General features: G+C 36.7%; 1 protein-coding gene across 1 annotated transcript in view; it reads right to left on the minus strand.

Moving 5' to 3' along the window:
* CACNA1G (calcium voltage-gated channel subunit alpha1 G) overlaps window positions 1-12,800 on the minus strand; it is a 686,261-nt gene that overhangs the window by 60,701 nt on the left and 612,760 nt on the right. The window contains exon 28 of the mRNA XM_053708713.1: window positions 7,108-7,241. Within this exon, the coding sequence (XP_053564688.1) occupies window positions 7,108-7,241 (134 nt within the window). The remainder of the gene's footprint in view (window positions 1-7,107; window positions 7,242-12,800) is intronic.

The raw sequence follows: 12,800 nt of genomic DNA on the forward strand, positions 1-12,800 counted from the left end.
CACTCAAACATTACTCAGCCGCTCACGCCCACCTCACTGAGCGCTGTTCCGGAGCTGCAGCCGCAGCATTAGGAGACTGCAGCGATACACGCTGTCAGCATAGAGCAACCACTGCTTAATGAGAAACAAGTTGTTACGCTCCTGAGTTTCTATCTGCCATACCTCTGTGTCTTGCCTCAAATTTCAAGTTCTGCCTCAAAGTGAACACAGACTCTCAAAGCTACTCCTCTCTCTCAGGCAGAGACACTTGGCTAAATCACTCACTACCACCTCAGGAGTAAACTGAGATTGTCATATTCCTGTCTGCTCCTCATTAGAATAATCAGCATCACTGAACACAGTTCTCATTCCAGCTGTTAGATTGAATAACTATATTATATCAATCTAATTATCCATTGAGAATATTTCACTCAGGTTAATAACTATTAATTATCAGTGTTAATAGTCCTATTCTGAGTGGTACAAACAAACTTAAGTCTACAACTGTGATTTGTTTACATTTCTCAATAGGATCTTCTCAGTGTTAGGAGAGATCCTGACAGATAAGGAGAATCAAACTGCAGAGCCGAGAGTTGCAAAGCTCTCCGAGCAGAAGAAATAGCAACAAGAAACAAAACCTTCCAAGATAACATCTTAATATCTAAGGAATGCATAGGTTCAAACGGAGCCCGCTGTAAATCTCTAAGAACAAGGTTAAGACTCCAGGGAGGAGTAACAGGCTTAAACACAGGCCTGATCCTAACCAAAGCCTGACAAAAACCACTATGAGAATCACCAACACCCTCTCCTGCTTGATCCGAGCAATGACTCTTGGCAGGAGAGCGAACGGAGGAAATATGTATGCTAGACTGAAATTCCAAGGGACCGCCAGGGCACCTCAGAAGCTTGGCATTCTGTCGAGAAGCCATGAGATCAAGTTCTGGCTGACCCCAATTGAGGATTAAACTGGAAAATACTTCCGGATGGAGTTCCCACTTCCCTGGATGAAAGGTCTGACGACTCAGAAAATCTGCCTCTCAATTGGCCACTCCTGGGATGTGGATCGCAGAAAAACAACAGGTGTGAGATCCGCCCACTGGATTATCCGGGCCATCTCTGTCATGGTGGTTGATGTACGTCACTGATGTTATGTTGCCCGACTGGAACCTGATAAACCGGGCTAAGGCTAACTGAGGCCAGGCCAGTAGAGCATTGAAAATTGCTCTCAGTTCTAGAATGTTTATAGGGAGAACTGACTCCTCCCGAGTCCAAAGACCCTGAGTCTTCAATGACCCCCAAATTGCTCCCCAACCTAGAAGGCTGGCATCCGTGGTAACGATCACCCAGGAAGGTCTGTGAAAGCAAGTTCCCTTGGAGAGGTGTTCCTGAGATAACCACCACAGAAGAGAGTCCCTTGTTGCCTCATCCAGAACTATTTGCGGAGACAGATCCACATAGTCCCCGTTCCATTGCCTTAACATGCATAGCTGCAGAGGTCTGAGATAGAACAGAGCAAACGGAATGATGTCCATGGAAGCTACCATCAGACCAATTACCTCCATACATAGAGCCACTGATGGCCAAGGAGAGGACTGAAGGACAAGACAAGAGCCGAAGATCTTTGTTTTTATGACCTCTGTCAGAAATATCTTCATTAGTAGGGAGTCTATTATGGTCCCTAAAAACATTACTTTTGTGGCTGGAATCTGAGAACTCTTTCCCAAATTCATCTTCCAACTGTGGGAGCGAAGAAAAGACAACAAGATCTCCGTATGAGAGTTTGCTTGTTGATAAGACGATGCCTGAACCATAATGTCGTCCAGATATCGCCCGACTGCAATGCCCCGAGACAGGATTACCGCCAACAGAGCCCCCAGGACCTTTGAGAAAATTCTGGGAGCTGTTGCAAGGCCGAATGGAAGAGCCACAAACTGAAAGTGCTTGTCTAGAAAAGCGAATCTCAGAAACTTGTGATGATCCCTGTGGATGGGAACTTGAAGGTATGCATCCTTTAGGTCAATGGTTGTCATGAACTGACCCTCTTGAACCAAGGGAAGAATGCAACATAAAGTCTCCATCTTGAAGGAGGGTACTCTGAGAAACTTGTTCAAACAAACACTTTAGGTCTAAAATAGGTCTAAAAGTTCCCTCTTTCTTGGGAACCACAAACAGATATGCATAAAATCCCAGACCCTGTTCCTGCGGAAGAACTGGAACTATAACTCCCAGGGCAAAAAGATCCTTGTTACAATTTAAGAACGCCTCTTTTTTATCTGGTCTACAGATAATCTTGAGAGAAGAAACCTGCTTCTGGGAGGAAAAGTCTTGAATTCTATCTTGTACCCTTGAGATACAATTTCCACGGCCCACAAGTCTGGGACATCTCGTATCCAAGCCTGAGCAAATTGAGAAAGCCTGCTCCCCTACTAGATCCGTTCCTGGATCGGGGGCCGACCCTTCATGCTGACTTGGAGTCAGCCGCAGGTTTCTTAGACTGTTTCCCCTTGTTCCAAAACTGACCAGACTTCCAGGAAGACTTGGATAGTTCCTGCTTGGAAGAGGAAGTGGAGGGTTTACCTCTAAAGTTACGAAAGGAACGAAAATTACTCTGACACCCTTTCTGATTAGATTATTCTTCTTATCCTGAGGATGAAAATATCCCTTTCCTCCTGTGATATCTGAAATAATTTCAGCCAAACCAGTGCCAAACAAGGTCTTACCCTTGTAGGGAATAACTAATAACTTAGACTTAGAAGAAACATCCGCAGACCAGGATTTTAACCAAAGGGCTCTGCGAGCTAGAACCGCAAATCCAGACATTTTTGCTCCCAGTTTAATGACCTGTAAGGAAGCATCCGTAATAAAGGAATTGGCTAACTTAAGAGCCTTAATCCTGCCCTGGATCTCCTCAAGAGGAGTATCTGTCTGAATAGAATCAGACAAGGCATCAAACCAGTAAGCTGCAGCGCTGATAACAGTAGCAATACACACCGCAGGCTGCCATTGAAGACCTTGGTGAACATACATTTTCTTTAATAATGCCTACAATTTCTTATTGATTGGATCCTTAAAAGAACAACTATCCTCTATGGCAATAGTGGTCCTCTTAGCCAAAGTGGAAATAGCTCCTTCCACCTTAGGAACCGTTTGCCACAACTACTTAATAGAGTCAGCTATAGCACACATTTTCTTAAAAATAGGAGATGGAGAAAAAGGAATACCAGGTCTCTCCCACTCCCGTGCAATAATCTCAGAAGCACGGTCTGGAACATTAAATACCTCCACTGCAGAGGGAACATCAAAATACTTGTTCAGCTTACTAGACTTCTTAGGGTTAACAACGATAGTACAATAGGAGTCATCCAAAGTAGCCAAAACCTCCTTAAGTAGCAAGCGGAGGTTTTCCAGCTTAAATCTGAAGGACAGATGCACCTGAAGAATCATCATCCTCAGACTTCTGAGAGGAAATACTTTGATTAGCTACTTCAGGATCAGAAACCTTACTTACTGTTTCTTTAAATTTACTTTTGCGTTTTCCCTGCAGCATGGGAAAAGCAGACAGCGCCTCAGATACCGCAGAGGATACCTGGTCAGCAATATCTTGCAAAGTAACTCCAGATGGAGCATGAGAGGAAACACAGGGCACTGCATGTGCAGATGAATAGGATTGGGACGCTTGAGGAGACAGGTGTGGCACATCTGAAACTGGAGGCTCCTGAACAGCATCCTCCTTAGCTAATGATGGCTCAGGGTCTAAAAGTCTATTTCTATAAGCTAAAGTTCATTCAATACATGAAGAACAAAAAGGTACTGGGGGTTCCACCTGGGCATCAAAACATAAGCTACAGGTAACATCCTGCACAGCCTCTTGATCCATAATACAAAAAAAAGAAGCAAAAAAAAAAAAAAGTAAAACTTTTTTTAAAACTTTTTTTTTTTATATATATATTTATCATTTAACAAAGTATATAATACAGAACAAAAAAAAAACTTTCTAAAATAAATGTTCCCTTTAAATTTACAAAATCAAGAAAACATACCCCAGGCAACACTCTACACCTCAGCAGAATGCAACCCACAGCAAACAGAGGAAAAAAAACGATCCCGTTTACAATCCGGATTCCAGAGAAGCAAAAACAGCAAGAAGCCTTCTAAACAGCAAAACCATCTGAAATATGCGCACCTCACTCTACAGGAAGTGAAGAAAAGCGCCAAAAAACTATGACATCAAAGAATCAGAACCTCCCTAAAAGGGGCGGTCCTACAGCTGACAAAAAAGCCATTTTTTTAAAAAAAAACTTTCTTGAAAACAGGCTTAAAACAAACAATAAAACCCCCAATAAAAGTACATAATATGTTACTAAAAACGGATCCTCACTGAGCCATCAATAAAATAAATAACTCCTCACACTAACAGTGCCTGCAGAAACTGCCATACAAACCTGCACCCTGACAGGAATAATAAAAAACGTCCCCCTGCAGCGTTTCAGCTGATTAAGTGCCAAATTTTTTCCTGCTTACATAGAAAAAGAAAACTGGCACTTACCTTAATATTTATCTGTCCAGCAGTAGGACAGCTCACCTGGTTTGAGAGGATACCATCCTTCACATGGACCTGTGGATTGTACCCCACAAGTTCCCAATTGCTTAAAAGCCACCACTGTCCTACTGAAGAGACTGACATGGGCTAAGGCTAGACCCTTTAGAAAGATCAGAGAAAACCTACTCTGCTTTTAAAATAAAAAAATATTGATTGTAGATCAGACACCAAAACTTCACCTCCTCCTTGCGCAGCAGGCAAAGAAAATGACTGGGGATTATGGGTAAGGGAAGTGACATATATAACAGCTTTGCTGAAGTGCTCTTTGCCTCCTCCTGCTGGCCAGGAGTGATATTCCCACTAGTAATTGATGATTCTGTGGACTCACCATATCTTAGGAAAGAAAAAATTATATTTATTGTTTAAAATGGACATGTACATATAATATTATATTGTAGTGAAATGTGTTAATATAAAAAGGTTGGCAACTTAGAGCTCAATTCTCTAAAGCTCTCTGCTCAGATGAGATTATATAAAATGATCTCTCATGAAATTATAGAAAGGCAAATGTTGCTATATCCCTCCAAGGGTCACATCCTGTATTTCTGAATTTGGAGAGAAAAGCATAGTACAATTTAGCACTGCATGACATGAGGGTTTGTTGTGCTTTGTATTTTATATTACTTTAGACTTTTGGTTGTATTAAGTGCCTTTACATTTAAGCTGTGCACTTTCTATTTTGTTTTTTAACGCATTTAGATTCTGTATACATCAGTGTATTTAGGATTAAGATTTTACAAATTCTGATTATGCTTTGAAAGTTTATGTAACAAATTAGGATCATATGGTATATATTTATGTTTTCTTTTTTCAAATTGCAACAATATTAATTCTATGTGTCTGAAGCTCTCTCACAACGCATGATATGCTCTAAGCATTTTACACCTGCAGTTTTTACTGATTTATCTTGCTAGCTGTATTTAACTGAAAGAAAATTAATGTATACTAAACTAGAAGCAAATGTGAGTTAAACTGTAGTGAAAACACTTGTTTAATCTGAATTTGCTACAAACAGAGAATTTATATCAGTACCAGGTGCACCCCTGTTAACTTCATTCTCCCTGTGAGATTGTGTATGTCAGAGAGCATCATTACTTTCTATGGGAGATTGATCTCATCTCTGGAATTTGTTATTTGTCTAGGACTAATGGATCAGTGGAAATTGTACCCCCTTTTTATGTAAATTGTCTTTTTTAGCTGTATTATGTCTCTGAGCACTAAATATCAGGCAATTGTAAACAATTAAAGAAACACTATGGACAAAAAATGTAATCATTCATATATAAGAGCAGCATATACACATTATTATTTTACTCTATTTACTAGAAATGAGAAATAAACGATGTTTAATTTAAAGGAACAGTAAATACTTTGAGATTATAATATAAAATGCAAAATAATGTGTTGTAAAAACTGGGCAAGATAATTTCATTATTTATTTTTCCCCTTTTTCTTTAATTTAACTCTGAAAATGGTAGATTTTACAATAAAGCAATGGTCATAGACATGTTAAAGACCTAGGTTTCCCGTATCTAATTTCTTCTGCAAAGGAAAATCCGAGAAGCGACAAAGTGTGCAAACAGTTGCTATGTGGGAAATAAAACTGTTAAACGACTTGAAACACAAATAAATTAGAATTACTTTATCATTTGTATATTCCACAAAGCCATTATTTGCACATTTTATATATCCACAATTGGCCTCAGCAAAAAAGATTAGATAAGAGAAACTATGGCGTCACCCATAACTTTATAGAAGTATAAGTATTTTATAGAAACTAAAATTTTACACTTATTACTCCAATATTTAAACAAGTAATATCATTTTAAAAATACATCTACAAACTATTCTTAGGCTAATCTTTCAGTTTGAATTTATTTACTGATAAATGTCCCTTTTAAACGGAAACAAACACAGCAGGATATCACATGTATACTTCCCACTAATATTCTTTCTACTAATACTCAATGGGGCATATTTATCAAGGTCTGGCGGACCTGATCCGACACTGCGGATCAGGTCCGCCAGACCTCGCTGAATACGGCGAGCAATACGCTCGCTGTATTCAGCATTGCAACGCTGCCCCCTGCAGACTCGCGGCCAATAGGCCGCCAGCAGGGGGGTGTCAATCAATCCGATCGTACTCGATAGGGTTGATTTCCGGCGATGTCTGTCCACCTGCTCAGAGCAGGCAGACAGGTTATGGAGTAGCGGTCTTTGTGACCGCTGCTTCATAACTGCTGTCCATTCGGAGCTTGATACATATGCCCCAATTAGTAAAGATGGATATGTGGGGGCGTTTTCTGGACAAAAACGTGAATTTGAATAAAATAAATACTAATAATAATACATTGATATGTATTCTCTTTTATATGTAATAAAGAACAAATTTGAAAACAATCTCTCTTTAAGTTAGGTATACAATTTAGGATGACAAAGCCCACCTAAAAAAAAACTGCACTGTAAAAATAATGTTAATTTAAAGAAGTATATTACAATCCAGACATGTTCATCTTGCACTGACGTACCACGAGCGATCCTAAGAACTCTCATGATCCGAATTATTGTAGGATTAATGGGTAATGACGCATTGACTTCAATTTCTTCCAATGTAATTCCCATAATGCTAAGCAAAACAATGGCCAGATCCAGCTGATTCCACCTATACAAAAATATTAAACAACACTGATAAATGTAACTTACTTAACTTAAGTATAGTAGACCCTTAATTATTATGTATTCTGTCAGAACTTTCAGTGGGCTATGCAAATAAATTATATGTTGGAGCAGTGATGGATAAATTCCTAATAAATTGGAGTTGCAGATTAATATTTAGGAAGCCTTAAATGGAGTGATAAGGACATTTATGTCTATTAAAGTCAAATATTAAGATTTTTTTTTTTAAATGTTCAGTGCCTCATGACCAGATTTAGGTAAAGTGGCAGGGTATCCTCTTTTTGATGTTTACCTATCCAGAGGGCTCTTTTGAGTAGTGGCCACTTTGTTTGCCCAACCAACAGAAGTCTCCAGAACACACTTTCATATTTAATCTTTAACCTTTTTTTCTATGGGCTTCATTCTAAACAATGTACATTCCCTTGTGAAGTGCATTGCAATGGTTTTCATTGGGATTTTCAAATTCAAACCCCTTACAGTCCAATTGAAAAACCCATGATAACCCATTTATATCTTCTATTTCTTGCATGGGGACAATTTGTCACCTCTGTTCCAGTCTTGTCAGAAAATACCTTGTGAACCTTTGTTTTGCCTGTTTGCGTGCTGTTTATTTTTTTATTTATTTTGTGCATATTCACTTTGCATCTTAAAGGGACATTAAACCCATTTTTTTTCTTTCATGATTCAGATAGAGAATATAATTAATTTCAATTTACTTCTATTATCTAATTTGCTTTATTCTTTAGATATCCGATGTTGAAGAAATAGCAATGCACGCTGGCGAGCCAATCACACAAAGCTTCTATGTGCAGCCACCAATCAGCAGCTACTGAGCCTATCTAGATATGCTTTTCAGCAAAGGATATCAAGAGAATGAAGCAAATTAGATAATAGAAGTAAATTAGAAAGTTGTTTAAAATTGAATTTTATTTCTAAATCATGAAAGAAAAAAATTGGGTTTCATGTCCCTTTACAATACAACACATCATTTTTATTTATTTTTTTTAAAACTGAAAATTGTACAGATTATGATTATCTAAATCAGACATCCTCAAACTTGGCCCTCCAGAGGTTTTGGAACTACATTGCCCATGATGCTCAGCTGGCTGAGCATTATGGGAAATGTAGTTCCAAAACCTCTGGAGGGCCAAGTTTGAGGATGCCTCATCTAAAATAATGTTTCTGATTGCAATGAAGTATATTGGATCCATTAATAATAACATTAACTAAAATTATATGAAATGATCAGTTTCACGCCTTTTTATGATTTAATGTTATTGATTGCGTGAAAAAAATATTATATTTAAACCTATTAAACCTATTAGGCTTTCATTGTCATCATTAACATCTCTATTGAATTAATTATAGGCTAGATTACAAGTAAAATGCTAATTTATTGATAATATTATTTTGCGGGTTCGCTATAAATAAATAAATAAATAACTGAGCTTGCGGTAGCAATTAACGCCCAGAAAATTAACCAGACATCAGATCTGTGGTTAATTTTCTAAAACTGCCCCAAATGTCCCCAAAATAAAGGGTTTTTAAATTTTTTCATAAAAAACTACTGCACTAGGCAGTTTTTAGGGGTTAAAAGTGGCGGGTGTGTGGTTGTAGAAAAAAAAAACAGCACTGAATAGCAGTCTATGGGAACTGTGTGTTCCCAGTAAATATATATAAATGTATATGCTTATATACATATATATTTATGTGTTTATATGTGTATATGCTTATATACATGTATATTTATGTGTTTATATGTGTATATGCTTATATACATGTATATTTATGTGTTTATATGTGTATATGCTTATATACATGTATATTTATGTGTTTATATGTGTATATGCTTATATACATGTATATTTATGTGTTTATATGTGTATATGCTTATATACATGTATATTTATGTGTTTATATGTGTATATGCTTATATACATGTATATTTATGTGCTTATATGTGTATATGCTTATATACATGTATATTTATGTGTTTATATGTGTATATGCTTATATACATGTATATTTATGTGTTTATATGTGTATATGCTTATATACATATATATTTATGCGTTTATATGTGTAAATGCTTATATACATACATATATATGTATGCGTTTATATGTGTATATGCTTATATGCATGTAAATGTATGTGTTTATATGTGTATATGCTTATATACATATATATTTATGCGTTTATATGTGTATATGCTTATATACATATATATATTTATGCGTTAATATGTGTATATGCTTATATACATATATATTTATGTGTTTATATGCTTATATACATATATATTTATGTGTTTATATGTGTATATGCTTCTATACATATATATTTATGTGTTAATATGTGTATATGCTTATATACATATATATTTATGTGTTTATATGTGTATATGCTTATATACATATATATTTATGTGTTAATAGGTGTATATGCTTATATACATGTATATGTATGTGTTTATATGTGTATATGCTTATATACATGTATATTTATGTGTTTATATGTGTATATGCTTATATATATGTATATTTATGTGTTTATATGTGTATATGCTTATATACATGTATATGTATGTGTTTATATGTGTATATGCTTATATACATGTATATTGATGTGTTAATATGTGTATATGCTTATATACATGTATATTTATGTGTTTATATGTATATTTATGTGTTTATATGTGTATATGCTTATATACATGTATATGTATGTGTTTATATGTGTATATGCTTATATACATGTATATTGATGTGTTTATATGTGTATATGCTTATATACATGTATATGTATGTGTTTATATGTGTATATACTTATATACATGTATATTGATGTGTTTATATGTGTATATGCTTATATACATGTATATTGATGTGTTTATATGTGTATATGCACATATAAACACATTGATATATATGTATATAAGCATATACATATATATTTATATTTGCTGCCCATCGCTGTGCGGCTTACCCCCTTCACTGCACTTAGGTTCTCTGCCGTTTCTGACTGCATGAGAACGAGGCTCTCATTGGAGCCTATGCAAGCGTGCTCTCATAAGCGCAATGCTTAGCACTGCAGAATCTGTTGGCATTCTACAAATAACCGATAATAATAATGCTTCCGTGCAATGCAAATGCAAGGTCGCGTTAGCATTGCACCTAACTCGTAATACTCAGATAAGCGCAATTTATGCTTCCTTTGAAGCATATTTTGCGCTCAACTTGTAATCTGGCACTATATGTTCTTTTACTTTTCCCTTTGGCTGCATATTTTATCTGAGAAGATTTGTGAAAATCCCTGCATTTGACATTCCGGAGTAGCAATGTACAACTGGCTGCTAGCTGAATGCATTTGCCAAGATGCAGCCACCAATCACCTGCTAGCTCCCAGTAGCGCATTGAGGCACCTAAACCTACCTAGGTATGCTCTTCAACTAAGGATACCAAGAGAATGAAGTAAAGTCACCTATAATTGCATGCTCTATTTGATCTGTGAAAGTGTGATTTTTATTTGTACGTCCATTAAATATATGAATTGGTTTGAATTAAATATTTTATTTCTGATTGTGTATTATTGTTTCTTCTCTGGGAATTTCACCTCTTATTGTTAGGTTGTTTGAGACAAATTTTTATCTTTGGATTGACCCTAGGTATTGAGACACCATAGGAAAGTATATATAAGGGCACTGCTTCTACACATTATTTTATTTATTTTTTAATAAGATGTCTGTGATGTGTTCGTGATGAGGCATGGTAGTGGCAGTGATCATGGACAACTTTAAATTATGTTTTTAATGCCACACAAATAATGTAATAGACACAATGCACATTGGACTATTAAAAAAAATATTTAGGGCTACAATACGACTGGAGAGAAAAATTGTGCTTTCGCGAGCTCGATATGTGTGCTTTAATCAGTAATAGCGGCACACGCAAATGTGCGCTGGTATTAAAAGTAAAGCACAATGCGAACATGACCTCATGTTTGCATTGCAAATAAGCTTTTCAAAAATGAGAGCACACTTCCATAGGCTCTGCTCTGATGCCAATAGACACGGCACAGAACCTAGTGCAGCACAGGGAGTAAGTCGCACAGCGTTGGGCAGCATATTTAAAATATATATGTATATGAATATAAATTTATAGAGAAAACACAATCCCCATAAACCGCAATGTAAAGGCACTTTTCAGTGCCTTTTTTTTCTCTCACTTTAACCCCTTATAACTGCTTCAAGCAGTTGTTTTTTTTGTTTTTTTAAAAGGTGCTCATATTTTTTATTTGTAAAAAGGATATGCACACTTTATTATATGGGGCAATAGGAGGACATTTTTTAAATTAACCAAATGTCTGACCTCTGGTTAATTGCACTTAGCGCAAAGCTTGCACAGTAAATTAGCGCTCCACTTGTAATCTGTATTTCTGTAGTTAAACTGCATCAACAGAGGAAATTGATATTTTTAAATATTTTAGAATAGAGCAAAACGAATGCACAGTAATAAAAATAAAATAAATAAAAAAGTGAACACGGAAACTGTGCAGCTCAGTGGATGATGCACCAGCTATAGATAAGGTCTCTTTACATTAGCCAACAAGTAAATGTCAAGACCAGTAGAGCATCACCATTGTATGGATCTCTGTGTAAAGAAACAAGAAGGAAGAAGGTGCTCTAATGGTGCAGTGTGTTAAAACAAAACGTGTTTTCTTTCCCAAAAATGAACCCCTTACTTATGAATGGGTACTCCCAGAAGGAGCGCACTATAATGCAGTGCTATTCATGCAGGCCGGAGTATTCAGAGCTCTCCAGCTAGCTCCCACCGGATTCCATGTACTCTCTAGTCTGAGATATAAGGACAGAAGATATGGAGGGGAACAGAAAGACTCCAATAGTACAGATGGTCACTAAAGCTTTCAAAACCCCAATATTAGGTCCCCGCTGTAATTGGATACTCACGTATGCTGCACACTATAATACAGTGCAAGTAGTGCAAGCTGGTATATCAGAGTCTGCCAGCTGACTCACTCCAGAATACAGGATCCACAGTCCAATAGAGGGTATGAAACCCCAAAATAAAGCTCACAAACCAAATAAAAATAAAATATCCCAAGACAAGAGATGTATTTTATTAAAAATTGTATAAAAACAATACAAGATATTCGGATATTTGAAAGCTTTAGTGACCATTTGCACTATTGGAGTCTTTCTGTTCCCCTCCCTATCTTCTGTCCTTATATCTCAGACTAGAGAGTACATGGAATCCGGTGGGAGCTAGCTGGTGAGCTCTGAATACTCCAGCCTGCATGAATAGCACTGTATTATAGTGCGCTCCTTCTGGGAGTTCCCATTCATTTTTGGGAAAGAGAACACGTTTTGTTTTAACACACTGCACCATTGGAGCGCCTTCTTCCTTCTTGTTTTTTTGCATAGATCTTCCATCCATTTTAAGAAGAGCAGACCTGGTGATCATCTATCCTCTAAGACAGCCTGTGGAGGGCACCTTTGTTTTTTGTTACCATCATTTGGATGGCT

This window comes from Bombina bombina, chromosome 1 (genome assembly GCF_027579735.1).
Source record: "Bombina bombina isolate aBomBom1 chromosome 1, aBomBom1.pri, whole genome shotgun sequence".
NCBI classification, from domain to species: Eukaryota; Metazoa; Chordata; class Amphibia; order Anura; family Bombinatoridae; genus Bombina; species Bombina bombina.